We start from the raw sequence: 16629 nt of genomic DNA on the forward strand, positions 1-16629 counted from the left end.
TGTGTTTATCAGTGTTAGAACTTGGAAGAACACTTCAGGCTTTTATGGTGTTTCCTTACAGGCTTCACTATAAAACATTTTGTAATTTACAGGCTCCACTGAATCCCTCTATTGCCACCCATGAAAAAAATAGTAATAAATAAAGTTTGAGGTTTTGTTTGAAAAATGAAATAATAATAATATTTCAGTAGAACAAAAAGGTGACACAGCTCCAATCCTAACCCAAATCTGCAGATCTAGGTAAAATTACTAAATGTTTGGTTATCAGTTCTGATCATGCTGTGCTAATAACTGAAAGCAAATTTGATGTTGTCACTTGTGTTTTCCTCAATTCTCAGGAAAGCTGTTCTGGCTGGAATTCATCCCATTGCAAACTCAGGGCTCAGTGACTTTGGGGGCCCTCCTGGAAGCAGAGTCTCTGCTGAAGGTGGTCAGGGGAACATTATCCCACACAGGGCCTTGTTCTGAGGGGTCAGGAGCTGCATCCAAACCCTCTGAGATTGTCAGCAGCCTTGGGTCTGTTTGTCCTCAGAGCTATGAGCACTGTGAAGCTCAGATGAGGCATGTAATGTTTTTATTTCTCCATAGAATCTGCAAGGTGAGGAGAGACCTTAAAGATCATGAAGTCCAACCTCATTAAACACTGTAACATCTATAAACCACTAAACCACATTACCAGACTTAAAGACCTCCAAGGATGGCAGCTCTGCCACATCTCTGGGCAATCTGTTCCAACACCTGACCACCCTAACAGTGAAAAGCATTTTTCTACTACCCGAATTTCTCGTCTCGGCATGAAACCAGATAGGCTGGCAGCAGGCTGAGGCAGCCAAGACGAAGCTCAGGGGCTGGGAGATGACATCCCAATGCTCTGGGGGATGCCGGGCGGTGCCGCACCGGCCCCGCGCACAGCCCAAGGAGGTCCCGGGGCACAGGGGAGGGCTCGGTGCCGGTCCCGGGGCACAGGGAGGGCTCGGTGCCGGGCCCGGGGCACAAGGAGGGCTCGGTGCCGATCCCGGGGCACAGGGAGGGCTCGGTGCCGATCCCGGGGCACAGGGGAAGGCTCGGTGCCGATCCCGGGGCACAGGGGAGGGCTCGGTGCCCATCCCGGGGCACAGGGAAGGGCTCGGTGCCGATCCCGGGGCACAGGGGAAAGCTCGGTGCCGATCCCGGGGCACAGGGGAGGGCTCGGTGCCGATCCCGGGGCACAGGGGAGGGCTCGGTGCCCATCCCGGGGCACAGGGGAGGGCTCGGTGCCGATCCCGGGGCACAGGGGAGGGCTCGGTGCCGATCCCGGGGCACAGGGGAGGGCTCGGTGCCCATCCCGGGGCACAGGGGAGGGCTCGGTGCCGATCCCGGGGCACAGGGGAGGGCTCGGTGCCGGTCCCGGGGCACAGGGAAGGCTCGGTGCCGATCCCGGGGCACAGGGAGGGCTCGGTGTCGGTCCCGGGGCACAGGGAGGGCCCGGTGTCGGTCCCGGGGCACAGGGAAGGGCTCGGTGCTGATCCCGGGGCACAGGGAGGGCTCGGTGTCGGTCCCGGGGCACAGGGAGGGCCCGGTGTCGGTCCCGGGGCACAGGGAAGGGCTCGGTGCTGATCCCGGGGCACAGGGGAGGGCTCGGTGTCGGTCCCGGGGCACAGGGAGGGCTCGGTGCTGGTGCCGGGGCACAGGGGAGGGCTCGGTGTCGGTCCCGGGGCACAGGGAGGGCTCGGTGCCGATCCCGGGGCACAGGGGGAGGGCTCGGTGCCGGTCCCGGGGCACAGGGCGGGCCCGGTACCGGCAGCGCCGGCGGGAGGAGGAGCCGGCCCGGCCCCCGGAGGGGCGGTGTGCTCGGCCCGGCCGCCCTCCGGAAGCGGCGCGGGGGACGGGCGGCGCGGCGGCCGTGGGTGAGTGAGGGAGGGGCGGGAGGGAGCGAGGGGCCGGGGTTGCCGGGCCGGCAGGGCGGGCTCGGACCCCCGCGGGGCCGCCTCAGCTGCCACCATCCTCCCGGAGCTGTCGGGCTCCTGCTCTGGGCGCTGTGTGTGCCGTTCTGGCCGCAGCCCCGGCCCTCCCCGCCAGAGAAGGTGCTGCTCCTGAGCGCCATTTGCTTAAGGTTTTCAACCTAAATTTATCCAGCAGCATCTCGGGGGATATTTTCAGGTGTCAGTTCGCACCTGTTTTCCTTGGTTATGCGATGGAATTTTATTCCTGCGTGGATGGTGGCTGGTTGGTACTTCCGTCACGTACAGGTGTAATTCTAAGTGTACAGGAGTAAAAAAGGAATTTTTAAGTTTTAATATCTAGTGACCCTTTGAGGTCAAGAAATAGTCACAGTTAGATAGTGAAAACTGCTAATGTCTTTGGTGGTTCCTCCCTGAAGAAAACCTAGGGACTGTACAAGCTAAAAATACAGCTCTTATCTAAAGAACAAGCCCTGCAAAAGGCTCCGAGTCTGAAGATCCGTCACTGATCGTGCTCTTAATTAACTGGGGCAAAGGCTGTTTTACTCAATTCTTGTAAATATTTCTAAAACATGTGGTGAAAGGTTATGTTTACTGGCATTTGTTTCTCATGGGAGCTGTACAGTGGACTTAATTAAGTAAAATGCCAGACAGAAATCAAGTAACTAAAAATAAAATTAACCCGTTAAATTTGGGAGTGCCGTTCACCTTACATGTTATTTTCTGTGTTTCTTAAGTGTTGTACTTTCACATTGCTGTCTCTTGCAGGGAGTACTGACTCTTCACCTTGGTAGGGTTACAAAGCCTGGGTTACTTACAAATGCTCTTCACAGGGAACAACCTGGAAGTCATCAAATTATGGATCCATCTATTCCACTTCATCTGTAGTTATTAGTATTGCTGCAGTGGAGCATGTGGTACACAAGGGAAGTGCAAAAAATGAAACAGTAAAATGCTTTAAAAATGCAACCAGAAGACACTTTTCTCTGAGGGAGAAAAATAGATTACTTTTAAGAACTGATCAAGCATGTCTTATTTTTGATGATTTTAAAGTTCGCTATTAAAAACCTCATTTCAGTAGTGCAAGAAAATACATCAACTTTTATGGGACTTCTATGGGCATTTGAGGACTGTTGGGCTCAGTTTCATTTGGATGTACTCAAAAGAGACAGTAAAATAGTTCTGTACTCTGCTGAACACAAGTTATTGTTGTAGTACATAGAACTAGCAGATTCCAGTGAATAACGTTTTATAGCTGTGTTTTAGACTGCACCTAAACAATAGTTTTGGATGAGTTGAGAAGCAGTTGAGATCACTGTTGTAACTGACAGATGTTATTTATGATGCTTCATTTGTGAATATGAAATACATAACAAATGGCTTCCTTTTTCAAAGCCTGCTACTGGGAATTCTTAAGGGTAAGATAGTTTTATGCCAAATTGTGAACTGATTGCTTCTAATCAACCATCTAAATCATGGTAGAATCCTATTAAAGAACATACACAATCTATCATGTTTGGGTCTCCTGAAAGTCCCTCTAAATGCTACCTTGTGCTGGCGTGTATCCACTCAGACTTTTAACAGATCCTTCAAATGAGCAAAACAACACACTGTGCTGTCTAACAGAGTACTGTGGCACAGAACAAGAATGTTAGCTACTTTAATGTCATTTCCAAATTAGCGGTGCCATTTGGAGCAGAACGCTTAATTACAGGATGTTTGTGGTTCTTGTCAAGCTGGTTTGTGTGTATTAGGCATAAGTTGGACAGCAAACTAGAAACATTACAGAAATAGGAGATTGTTGCTATCATGTAATACTTGGTAACTGTTGTCTTGTTGACTAAGAATAAGCAAACTAGACTTTATAAAAGCTCATTATCCGGAGAGCAATCTTCACTGTCTCCATCCTAGAGCACAGGATTTCTCCCCGCTTCCTGCAGACCTTGCCATGTTTCATAGTGTGGATATTCTGGCTTGTACTCTCCTCAAAAAGAAAATCAGAAAGCAAGTGTTGCACCACAACTTAGCCTTTTCTATTTGAGCTCTTTAAACTATGGCGCCTTCTGCATCTCTAAGGATGGTTCTGAAGACACATTTTCTGCAGAAGTGGAGTTTGAAAATCAGTTTTTGATCTAGCTTTGGACTTGCTGTAGGATCAAGTTGCAAGGGGAAGTCAGTGCTGGCCTAATCTTTTTCACCTTCTCCTTTCCTTGGTCTGTGGGGACTCAGCTGAGTGAGGAGGATGCTGAGTTGAGCACATGTGCTTTGCAGCTCCAGCTCTGTAATGTGCTCCTCTCATCCCTGTGGTTGCAGCAGCAACTTTTGTGTGAGTATGGGCTCGAGAGAATGGCATAAAGACTTTTTGATTGAGTGTTTATGTAGTTACAGTATCTGTGACAGCCCTACAGTTTTTTTCTCTTAGTGTTTTGTTAATTATCATAAATTTCAGAATATCCATATTTAAGTCTGACTTACAGTATGCTTCTATTTAAGAATTCAAGGGTAATATCTGTTTTATCTGCCTTAAACACTTCTGTCTTAAAAAAAAAAAAAAAAAAAAAAAGACTGTTTATATAGGACCTATAAGCATTTATGCTTGTCTCAAGGCTGGCAGGTGGAGCCTGAGATAAAAAATGCTAGTTTGATATTTGGGGTTAATAAAAGCATAAGTGTAAGTTAAAGGACTGTAATAACATAAGCAAGGTTGATGGAATGACAAAAAGCATTCTGTCAAAGCAGTAATACCTAATAATAATGACTGGGGATTCTAGAAAGGTATTGAAGTATTCAAAATATTTGTCTTTCTAGTCTTTCTAGATACCTGTGATGAGTATTGCAAACTTATTTTGCAGCTGTTTTCTGACTGGCAGGTTTTGTTTAATGTTTATGCTGGCCAGTAACTTTGCATAACAGCTGGACCTGCTTGATTATTTGAACGGAACCCAATAAATCAGCTAATGGAGCCCGAAACCAGTATATTAAAATAGTGGTCTTATGAGTGATTAATTGCAAACAGTTTTCTATCAAGTAATCCATTTAATTATCTGGCAAGGCACCTAGCAGCCATATCTCCATAGTCAGCAAGAGTACTCGGTGACAGTTGTCATTAAAGTTGTATTTTATATCCCTGCTTTCACCAAGTGAGCTTCTTTACACTTTGCCAAAAAAAAAAGAAAGTTTTTAGGATTCCCTGCCATACTCACAGTAGTGCTGTAGATGGGAACCTCTAAACCCATAGATTTGAAGGTGATCTCTTCTGAGCTGTGAGTGTTGTTTCTGAAATAGTCTGTGTGTAGAAGATCCAAGTCTTCCAGTACTGGCAGTTCAAGTCCAGTATGATTGTAGTCTACTGAAAATTCAGCAATAAAGTCTGAGAAGGGGCATACCACCTTCTCAAAAGTGGTTAGATTTTCTCTATGAAGCTGGCTGTGGGTCTTTTTAAAGACCTGGCTAGTCAATCAGTTATCCAAAATTCAAGACTTAATCTTAATTTTATGATGAATTTCTAAGGCAGTTAGTTTGGGATTGACTTGATAAAGGCAAAGAAAGCCAACAGTGTATTATTGTGGAACCTATTAAACACAAAATAATAACTCTGCTATTGCTGCTCTTAGTTCACAGATTATGAGTCAACTTGGGAGGGAAATTCCTTTTGTCAGTGAGCAGAATTTAAAATACTTTGAGGTATATTTATATATATACAGACACACACATGCTCCTGTGCACTAATTTTCTTGTCAAGCATGTCAGAAGTGTTGCACCTCTTTTTGAGTTATTTCATAACCTGCAGCAGAATGTCCCTTTGCAGGATATTGGGTTGCAAGACTGAACTTGTGCTATGACAACAACAGCAGGCTGGTTGTATTGCTGAACTGTGACTTAAGAGGAGCCAGCAGCTAGAGGCAAGCTGTTAATTTGAGAAAAAATCTGCATAAATGCTGCACTTGCAGCTCTGTTTTTGGTAATGTGAATGTAGTCAAGATGATCCATTTCCTGATATCTCTTATGACAAATAATGTAGCAATTAAAGAGCAAGAGAGATGCTTTCTACATGTCCTGAAAGTACAGTTAACAATCCTGCTTTTTGTACAGAAGTTTTTTCAGTCGTTGGGCTGCTCAGAGGGCCTTAGAGTTGTGGTGTTGAATTCTGCCTCCTTGACTTACCTTGAAACTCCTTGCATGGCAAAAGCTCTCAGTAAAAATAAAAAATAGCTGTGTGTGGCATCACTGGGTGGTGGCATTCTGATAATTGTTTGAGCAGCCGCAAAAGGCAAAGATCAGACTGCAGTTTTATTACCAGAAAAATGTTAATTGGACAACACAAAATATTTGAAAGCTGTTTTCTTGGTTTGAAATGGAAAGCCCATTTGTCATTCCATCTGCATGGCCAGAATTTTAAATATAGCACAAGTGCTGGAAACTGCTCATTGAAATGTAAACTCTGGACACAAAATGTCCATCGTATTTCTTTTTGTACCAGACCTTTTACCCAGTGCAAACAATAATAATTTATCCTGGACATTCCTAGTAGCTTGGCCTAAGTTAAACTTTATTTGCAAGTCGTGAGTGTCTTTAATGAGGTTTTGTCTGTCTTCTGCAACAGTTTGAGTCTTATTTTCCCTTTTATTCTAAAAGAAGCATTTTGCCTTCCTTAAGAGGGGGGAAAAAAGTAAAGGTGCTTTTTGGTAATGAGCAGAAAATTGCATAAGAGTGTTTTTTTCATGTATTGCTAGCACTCTAGACTTTGTCAATATTTTCTTGATGCAGGTTTTTTCCCTAAAAATCTCAACTAGCCAGGCATAACTTTGAAAGAACTACTGTAAGAATTTGGTTAGTATATCAATCTTTAGAACTCTTCTGTTTTGGAAGTTGTATTTTATTTATGTATTTGTATTGTGAGTTATTAGTCAGTGCATTCCAACCCTTAAGCTCCAGCACAGTAGCAAGTTTCTCTTTTTATAATTTGCAGTGTAATAGATAATCTTTATACCATTTTAGGCTATTACAGAATGACCTTGCATTGAGCCTTTGTGGAAGAAACAAGATTTGAACATCAGTTCTTCAATGTGCATCCTTCTATTCAAATTTGACCCACGGCCAGTTTCAAAAAATGCGTACAGGTAAGATGGTTGTAGTTAAAACAGACTTGCTTCTGTAATATTTTACACATTTTCTTGTTGTAGCCAGTGTGTGAATTGCAAACTCAAATCAGTATTATGTGTTCAGTTGTGCTTTTGTAGTGTTTAACTTCATGGCTTTCCCCATTGGGGGAGTTACTGTAACCTTTTTAGAATCCTTTGGTTTTAGACTATATCAGAAGTTTTGGGCTTTGTAATCATGGACCTTTTGCTGGTGATCTCTCATGCTGTTTAAGTCCTTTAAATATCGTACTCCAGTGTTTGGAAGTCCTGCCTTCTACTTTATTATTTAAACTAAGGGGAATCCTGTTTGTTGGGCATCACAGTTGTAGCTGTCCCCTTCTTTCAGTGTGGTAGATACGTTTAAGGCTTCCAGTTTGCAACCATGGAACTTCTATTAAGTGTCCTAGTCTTTCTCCTCCCCAAAATCTGCTTGCAATTAAAACTGTAGGCAATAAACTAAGTCATGTGTATGAAGTGTTTAGCCAAAAATGAAAGAAAAAATAAGCTTACAGGCTTCTAGGTCAGTTTATAAGGATGTCTCGATGTCATACAGTGAGTTTCCAAAGTTTTAAACATCCTGTAATCATTTTCTTTCTCATTGTAACCTGTCCTTTTAAAATTTCATATCCAACATCAGTATCTTTGAGTACACTGAGTATGTAATAAAAAGACAGCGAGCACTCCTAGGCTGTAAACAGACTAGGAAGGTTTATTGCTGTGTTTATATAGACTCTATAGGTTCCATATTACCTTGTAGGGTACAAGTATTGGTATTCATCCAGAAACCATCAGTCAGTCTGCTCAGTAAGTCATTGTGCCTTTCACTGACTTGTTTTCTTGTCCTCTTGTATTAAGAAGCAGATGCCATTCTATAGAAAGGAAACAAGAATAGAAATCTCAATTGTCAGGAGTGCATTCCTCTCTGCATCTGGAGCCTGACTAAAAAGGGATTTTGTTTATGATGTGACTGGTGCTGAATTAATATATCCGTTTATTTGGTCTGACTTTCTTTGTGTTGGTAGTTAGCAAAAGACAGATTCATCAATTTGATGCCTCTTGGGAAAATCCTTTGGATGTAAACTGCAGTTGCTTGCCAAGTGAACTTTCTCCTATGATCAATATTTAAAAGTAGAACTTAGAGTAGTTTTCTTGCTATGAAAAATTGCATTAAGATTGAAATTATTAATTTATATCAGAAAACAACTTGCTGTCAGTGTCAGAATAGGACAGAGCCTTTGAGATGTTTGGCTCATATTCAGGAGTATTTAATTGTATTTAACTTTTTCTACATATTTTGTTAAGCAGTGCCTTGCTCTATACCTGAGATAAATCACTCTGAGCTATCTGTTAGGGTGATAAATGCCAGGCCACAGTGTTCTTGGTGTCAGATTTTAACAACAGATACATAGCTTTAGTCCTTTTTTCCCCCTAACACCAGCCCCCTTAATTCCAGGCAGTGTTATAGCCATTGGACCAAGTGATTTTTCTTGACAGTTCAAGCATGACTGTACTATGTAGCTCTAGTTATTTCATGGTGAGGTCTTGGAACAGTTTTCCCAACCAAAAGAGGATTCCTGTACCTGCAGACACTAATTTCTGTGTTCATCACGAAGCAGGCAATTAAACTTTCCTTCCTGTTCTCTGCTTTGCATTTCTAACTGAAAGAAAGGGTCAGTAATAGGCATTAAAAGTTGAAAAGACAAACAGCTTGTCATTGACTGAGTTTATTGGCTGGGAGAAAATGGCCAAGCTAAAACATGTTCTCTGTAACACTTGGGAGAATTTTCCATCCAGGTAGACTCTGGCTTCTAGACCAATATATTGGTCAATTTTCTTGAGCACCTAATTAAGCAAAGAGCTCACCCTTGTGACACACTAACAAATCCATCTGCCTGTACGTCTGCAACTGGTTCTGTTTTCCCTCCTGGGGCCTGTTTGTGATAAAGTTTAGTGCAGTGTAACAAGCACTTTACTGTAGTTTAATGTATTATTGTCAGAGGTAATATGCTGCCTTTACATCTTTCTGAATAGTACTGTGTGCATCTTACAAATAAATTAATGTTTCAAGCTTCAAAGCTATAATCACAGGCTCTTTTCTGGAGCTGAATTGCTTTGTAGGAAATCACTTTAATGGAATGATTTCTCATGTTTTCATTTCTCTCAATATTAAAATAAATCTTAATATGTAAATCCTAATACAGTTGAATTATTTCAGCTATAAAATAGCTGAATAGGCTTTTTGCAATTTATTAGAAGTTGAGGGTCACTTAATATTGCTCCTTTTCACTAAAATTATGTTTCATAAATGACAAAATACAGATGTTTTTATTATTATGCTTTTGTATACTAGTCTTGTGCTAAATTTAGAGGTTGCATTAAACTTGAGATGGGGAATATTCAATCACACAAAAAAGACTTTGCTTATTTTTAGTATTTAGGTCCTATAAACAAATAGTAATGATGGCATTTCCTGTAACAGAAACAATGTAGTTTTATGTCAGGAATTATTGAAGGCAAAGTATAATTGAAGCTTCAGGAGATGAGAAGTTCACTTCAGGCAAACTATTTTTTAACAGTGGAGATACTCATTTAAACAAAAATCTGTGAAAGGAGGCTGCATCCTGTTAATGGAACATGTTGAAGTAAGAGGACAGAAATATAGTAAACCAGCAGAAAGCCTATAGCTCGAAGACTAGAATCAGCTAGAAGATGAGAAATTATGTAAGTTTGAAAGGATCAATATTGTATCTGCATTGGAAAGATAAAAATGTATATACAGTTTGCTTTCCAACAGATGTTATCTTTGTTGGGCAAAATATAAGCACTTGCAGAAAGAATGCCATTTAATTGTCAGGTTTTTCTAGTTTTTCTAGTTTCTGTATGGTTGATTATGATTCTTTTTCTGTAGTATTTCTAAAGTGTAACTTGTACCTTGCAGTCCTCTTTTAAAATACTGTATTAGGGAAGAGATGAATTTGCAGGAAAGTTCAGAAACCTGTAGAAGAAGTAAGTACATCTGAATGCCAAACAAGGTAACGAGATGTCATTGGAATTGATTCTTGTGTGTTGTGGCTAAAAATCAGAATTAAAATTGTATGGTCTGTCTTCAGTTTCCAGTAGCAAACTTGTCTTCTGCTGTGCAGCTGTAATTGAGATGCAGCTGGTAGGAGGAACTGACAGTGAAGAAGATAACTGAGGTTATGGAAAACTAGTTAAGAAAATCTGCAGGTTTTTGAAAGATAGCATTTCATTAAAATTAAATGAAGCAACATAACTGCCTTTCAGTTGAAATAAAGGCAAGTCATGTTATGGGTACTGATGAGCAGGACTTTGGGAGCTGCACTGGAGCTGTGCAGCTCTGTCTGCAGTCACCTGCTGCCCTGAGCCTCCACACAGGGCTTGCTTGGGGTCACTGTTGTCTTTTACCTTTACTTGCATCAGGCAAATCCATTACCTGCTCCTCAGGTGAGGATGTTCTACCAATGAAAAACACTTTAAAAACATAATTTCAAAATAATAATAATTTTTTTTAATTAAGCTGTAAATTTGTGCTGAGGAATCTTAAGGTTGCTTATGCGAACTTAATTCAGTGTCTTCTATTGTAAGAATTACTTTTTGGAAACACCAGTTCCTCATTCACTCACCAAGATGGATTTGCTGAGTTTCTCAGGACAGTTAGAGAGCAGGCTGCTGTCAGATATCAGTTGAACTTTACACTGAGTGATAAAGGTGAGATAGGAGATAAAAGTATAGTTTCATGCTTGAAATTACTTAATGCTCTGGAAAAATTTGATTCTGCTCCTGCCTCTACTGTGAAGTTTCAATTTGTAAGTAATAGTGTCTTTTTTCCTCTTGTGTTCTACAGGCTTATTCTAGCAGCTAATAGGGATGAATTTTACCACAGACCATCCAAATCGGCCGAGTTTTGGGACAGCAGCAATGAGATCCTTAGTGGTATGTATGTCTTGCTGTTTTGAGTGGTTTTTATATGATTTATATGGGAATCATGGCCTGGTTTTTTTTCATTATTAGAGTGGTGGTGTTGCCTTTCTAATAAGAAATTTTCTTTTTCCTTATACATCTAAGGAAAACATGTTGTAAGTTTGTAACATTTTTAAATTTTAATGTATTTAATAACCTAACTCTTACTTATTCCATTAGGTCTGGATATGGAGGAGGGAAAAGAAGGAGGGACATGGCTGGGAATCAGTAAGAAAGGCAAGATGGCAGCCCTGACAAACTATATGCAGCCAAAGATTGATAAAAATGCAAAAGGAAGAGGTATGGAGGAGTTGAAATAAAAAACAAAAAAGGAAATGGACAAACAAGCCCTGATGTTCCAGTAAAATAGTGATGATTACAATATTAATTTTCTTAACACAGCTTTATGGACAAAAAGAATGCTTATGTGCTGTAAACAAATTTTTTTAACTGATGAGTTTGAGTACATATGTGAGGAACTTGACTTGGATAATGATTTCTTGATCAAGCAGGCATAAGTAAAACAAGATGTGGTGCCTAGAGCCTGAAGTCACATCCATACAAGCTATGCAGCAGAGCCATCTCCTCTGGAAAATACTTCTACTTAACAGGCAGAAAAATTAGCCAAGCACTGAGCTAGTTTTAGCTCAGTGTAGACAGTAGACTTCTTAAAGTGTATATTCATATTCAAACACCTTTGTCAGGGAATGCAACTTGGATTATGCTGGAGGTAGCTTAAAAGATTCTTCTTCCCCACTGTAAGTCAGAGGAGGAGAAATAATAGAAAAAACCTTTTTCAATGAGGATGCTCAAAACAGCACATCTGTGGGATTTTTTAAAAGTAAAAATAGATGCATTTGTAACCGTCATATGGTACTGGATTTGGAATATATTGCAGTGACAAAACGTTTTATACAGAGAAACAAGTGAACCATGTCATTTGTATTTAATTTTAGGGTCATATATCAGGGAAGTGAAGCAAGACAAGAAAGGTTTTGTAAGGGGGGGGAGAGGAAAGATTCATCCAGTCCAGAATAGTTAGTAAATGTGAATTCTTAGAATTTTTGACCAAGAGCTTTTGACTGAGTTCTTCAGAGTAAAAGTCAGGCTCTTAATGTGAACAGTGATGTAAGACTTAAAAAGGATGGTTTATTATTTGGGTTGATTTTGTGGTTTGGGGTTTTCTCCCACTGTTACAGTCTGTTGGCAACAGGAATTTTTATCTTTCTGTTTATTTTACCAGGCCTGTCAGAATAGTGAGCACACACATACAAGTTGCTCTATGTACTTCTCTTTCTTAGGTGCTCTTGTAACAAACTTCTTGACTGCAGATCTGGACAGCTACTCTTACTTGAAGAAAGTTTCAGTAGAGGGACATCTTTACAATGGATTTAATTTATTAGCAGCTGATTTGAAGTAAGTCTATAAAATATCACAGTTCAAATGTCAGAGGGAGAAAGGTAATAACAGTGCTGTACATACAAGTCATAGCACCGAAGTGTAACAGTACAAAGCCTGTTACAAACTAAAGTTAGAGCTTATGTTTTTTGCTAATTGGCATGTAAGGCCCTAATTTTATTGTAGTCTTCCTTTCCTTTGTTATTGTTTATCTTTCAAACACTGGAGGGCTATCTTGTATTCTAACCATTGCTTCCCACAAAACTTCTTGCAACTCCCTGATAGGCTGTAGCCAGTCTTTACCCTGGGGGCTCTGGGGTTTGTGTTTTGAGAAGACAAAACCTTGGCTCATAATTTCTCAGACACCTTTTTTCTCTAAGAGTTGACATGCTGCAGCAGGATTAGAACAGCTGAAAGCTTTCAAGCTATTATTCCCATCAGAGAGTCTGTGTCATTAATCTTTCGTGAAACATTAAAAATCAGCACAAGACAAAAAAACATTAAGTTAAAGTTTCTGTAGCCGAAAAAGGATGTTGGATACTTGATTATAATCAGTGTGATTGGCACAATCCTTTCTACTGCTTGTGCATGTGTCTATGCACAAGTACATCTCCTACTTTGCCTTTGCATTCTGCCCGATTGAGAATGGAAATCCAGGGCTAAGGCATCTCCAGGCCCTGTGTCAGTTCCCAGTTGGATGCACACTGCATGACTGGGAGCACATCTAAACTGCCAGGAGCACACTGCTGCTTTGGCACACTTGGTGCAGTAGCATGAATTTTATTAGACAACCTGATGGTGCAGGGCCTTCTCCCACTCAGCTTTTCTGCATTCTTCTGGGAATACGCTTAAAGCAGAAGCCAGAGTGTTTACTGTTTTTAGTGGAAGTGATTTCTAGCACCCTCTCACTAACTGCCCTTGTATTTACATTTTTCACTTTCTGTATTAGACCACCTTCAGCTGATGGCTCAGACTTACCAGTCAATTCTGTGAAGATACATGAGTGTATTTCTACTTGGTGTGCCTGCTTAGAAATAAACATACAGGTTATGTTTCCAGAAATTCAGTCCAGAAGATGGCCAGGCAGTTGGAGGGTTTGATGCTTTTTGGTCTTTTTACTCTCTACTTTATAAAGTTCATCATCTCACTAGAGACTTCCCAGAATTTTTCAGTTGCCTAAATTAATTTTTATCATGGTCAGAGAATTTGACTTTTTGAGCTTTCTGCTGTATGTTGCTGCCTGGCTAGATCTTTTACTAAAAAGGCAATAGAAGAAATAGATGTTTTCAAGCAAGCATCATACTCAAGGTGTGACCTAGCAAGCATTAAGTTTGAGTTTCTTCCTATTAATGTAGGGAAAGAGAATAGTCATAATTATTGCTAGTATGATGATATCAAAATAGGCTTGATTGATTTTAAGGCAGTCATTCCTGTGTTGGGTTTGTTTGTTTATTCCTTCATGCTGAGCTGATAGAGAGTTGTATGCTCAATTGAATAGTCTTTCAGTGGTGATACAGGTCATAATTCCTTGTTGAGTATCACACTGAAAGCTGTGTGTGTTGATTAACTTCTCTGTTTTGACATGTCCTTAGCCTTGGATACTCTGATTAAATGAAATTCTTGGCAAGCTAATGATGCAGAGCAATTTCAATAATATTTATAAACTTGTCATTTTAGGAAATTAGAATTACTCCAAACAGAAATGTGGTATATGAAAGGGAGCTACTTCTCCATGTAAATAGAAAATGTTATTGCAGCTGATGCTATTTTGTTGGGCCATGTTAGTGTTCAAAACAAAGATTGAGGACTGTCCTTAATGTGTTCTTCCATTGTGTAACAAGTAGTGATTGGTTGTGTTAGAGTGTGTGAAATGGAGGGGAAACTCAGATTGAAGGTGTAAATGAAGCACTGGTGGAAAGGGGTGTACCTGAGCACATGTTTCTGCTGAGTGTAAGCAGCATATTTAGAGAGGTTTACAGTGTTAGAATCTTGAGGTACACATTTCAGAAAAAGAAATTTTATCTTCTCTCAATATAATTATGATGACAGTATGCTAGATGAGAGGTGCAGTAATACAAGCAGGGGAGCTGGAAAAACTATACAGGTTGTAAAATCTCATTATTTATTTCCACATCTTGGTGTGACTCTTATTTTTAATATGCATGGGATTTGACACTTTCAGTGTAATAATCTCTTTACTCTGTGGCATCTCTTTATATCAATTTAAACACTATTGATTTGTTTTAAGACAATTACTTAGTACTTTTGTTTTTCTGATTTTTCATTTTATCATCTTGGGTGTACCTGCTGAGTATGAGAGTCATGAATATTTATTCAGTTACACTAAACATACTTTTATGTTGAATTATAGCATGAGGAAAACCGTGTCTGTTTGGAATCTTTTGCAGCTGCAAAATTGGCTTCCAAGGAGGTAGTGTTGCCACTCCTCTCATTTTGACTATCTGTATGTCTGATTAGAAAGGAACAAGGTTATCAGAGGCTGGACTGTTCTGTAAAGTAAATAAATACCTGCTCAATATTCAAAGGGGTTTTCCTTCTTTCTCCATTTGTGGTAATACCTGAAGGCAGTGAGCTGGTTTTGTTGATGATCATTTTGTTGGTGATCATCATTTCTGTCCTGGGGAAAACCTGTGTTCTACAAATCTACAGCTACACCTACTTAGGTTTTCATGGGTACCTCAAACTTGTGTCAGGGCTGTTGTGGCAGCATCTCACTTGTGTTCCTTACTGCCAAGTGTGTAATACAGACTGCCCTGAAGGACAAATTGGCAGCTTCTTGTCACCCACCCAGCAAGTGTAGTCTCTGACAGGCTGTCACTTAGAACCCATATAGTTTATGTGCAATAAGATCCCTGTGTAACAGGAGTGAATCACTTTCTCCATGATGAATAGATAAATTGTGCCTTACAAACAAGTCAGCTGGAGGGGATTGCAGAAAATTGCCTTGTGGGTGAGCTTGCCTGCTCTCCCCTGTCACAGCCAGTTTTCAATCCCTGCAGGGAAAATGTACTAAACTATACCATCACCTACAGGCTCTCATTCAGCATGGTTACCATGACCTGGTTGGGAAAGATTTGATTGCTCTCCAGATATTGGATTTAGATGCCTTTTCAAAGTGAGATAGGGTCAGAGTGCTGATATGAAAAGAACATGGATGGTCAAGTTTTCTTCTCATGCACTGTCCTAATTCAGTATCACCTATTGCAGAGTATACCTGTCTTGCTTCTTGTGGCTCCCTTGTGAAAATGAGGTATTTCTGCTTAGATTTTTAGTCACTTCCAGTTGATGGATGGACAGTCCAATGTCAAAAGAAATAAAAATGCTTCTGAAAATCTTTTTTATCTCTTTCCTCTGCTGTCAGCTTCTGCCTGACCCAAAATATTAGGACAGTGCCAAGGAAATGTTTAGACACTAACAACAAAATCAGAGTCTGTTTTAAGGCAGACTTTGTATGCTGTGAGTATCCAGCAGAATTCTTTTCATCCTTTTTTTTGACGGTAGGTGGTACATGTTTGGGCTTTATAGTTGGTGGTGTTTGCTTGTTTATTTTTAGCTTCAGAACAGAAAGAGTTATCTGATTAGCTCATGAACACTGAAGAAAAGAAAATTAATCTGTGAACCATACTACTTACTGGAAACTACTGTAAAGCATTTCGGTGTTGCTGCCAGTTTCATCTTTTGTTCCTGCACAAAAAATACATGCACAGGACATTCATAAAACAATCCAATGTCCTTGTCTGTTGCAGAGTAGAGCTCAGTGCCCAGGGGAGTGATCACTTAGTGATAGCAATTCTCTGCAGTTTTACTGCCTCACTGCTTTTTTCCTTTTTCTTTCATTCTGAGTTTTTGTTGGACATGACTTGGAGCCACCTTGAAGTTGAATCAGGGCAGGAGTGCAGAAGGACATTGCTGATGTTTCATCAGCATTAAGAAGTGATTATGGCAAACTCTGTATGGCTTTCATGTTGCTGTAAAGCTTCTATTACTACTGAGATTTTTGCTGCCTAGAATATTTCCTAGAACATTTTTATTGCTTACATTTTTTGACAGAATGATGTATCAAAGAGCATAATTTCTGTTTATTTCTGTTGTCAGCTGTGGCTGGAATTTAAAAATAAGTCTGTTGGGTCCTATTGTCATCACTTTAA

The 16629-nt window shown here is 40.5% G+C and overlaps 1 protein-coding gene across 4 annotated transcripts in view; it reads left to right on the forward strand.

Moving 5' to 3' along the window:
* TANGO2 (transport and golgi organization 2 homolog) overlaps nucleotides 1–16629 on the forward strand; it is a 28689-nt gene that overhangs the window by 2056 nt on the left and 10004 nt on the right. For 2 of the 4 annotated variants that reach the window (XM_021544506.4, XM_085592720.1), the window contains exons 2-5: nucleotides 6939–7060; nucleotides 10947–11035; nucleotides 11243–11362; nucleotides 12364–12478. In XM_021544506.4, the coding sequence (XP_021400181.1) occupies nucleotides 7005–7060; nucleotides 10947–11035; nucleotides 11243–11362; nucleotides 12364–12478 (380 nt within the window). In that variant the 5' untranslated portion in view covers nucleotides 6939–7004. Of the gene's footprint in view, nucleotides 1–1841; nucleotides 1887–2708; nucleotides 2731–6938; nucleotides 7061–10946; nucleotides 11036–11242; nucleotides 11363–12363; nucleotides 12479–16629 lie in introns of those variants that run through there. The other 2 variants (XM_085592722.1, XM_021544505.4) reach the window with 2 other exon arrangements.

The sequence above is a fragment of the Lonchura striata genome, chromosome 15, assembly GCF_050655825.1.
Source record: "Lonchura striata isolate lonStrDom1 chromosome 15, ASM5065582v1, whole genome shotgun sequence".
NCBI lineage: Eukaryota > Metazoa > Chordata > Aves > Passeriformes > Estrildidae > Lonchura > Lonchura striata.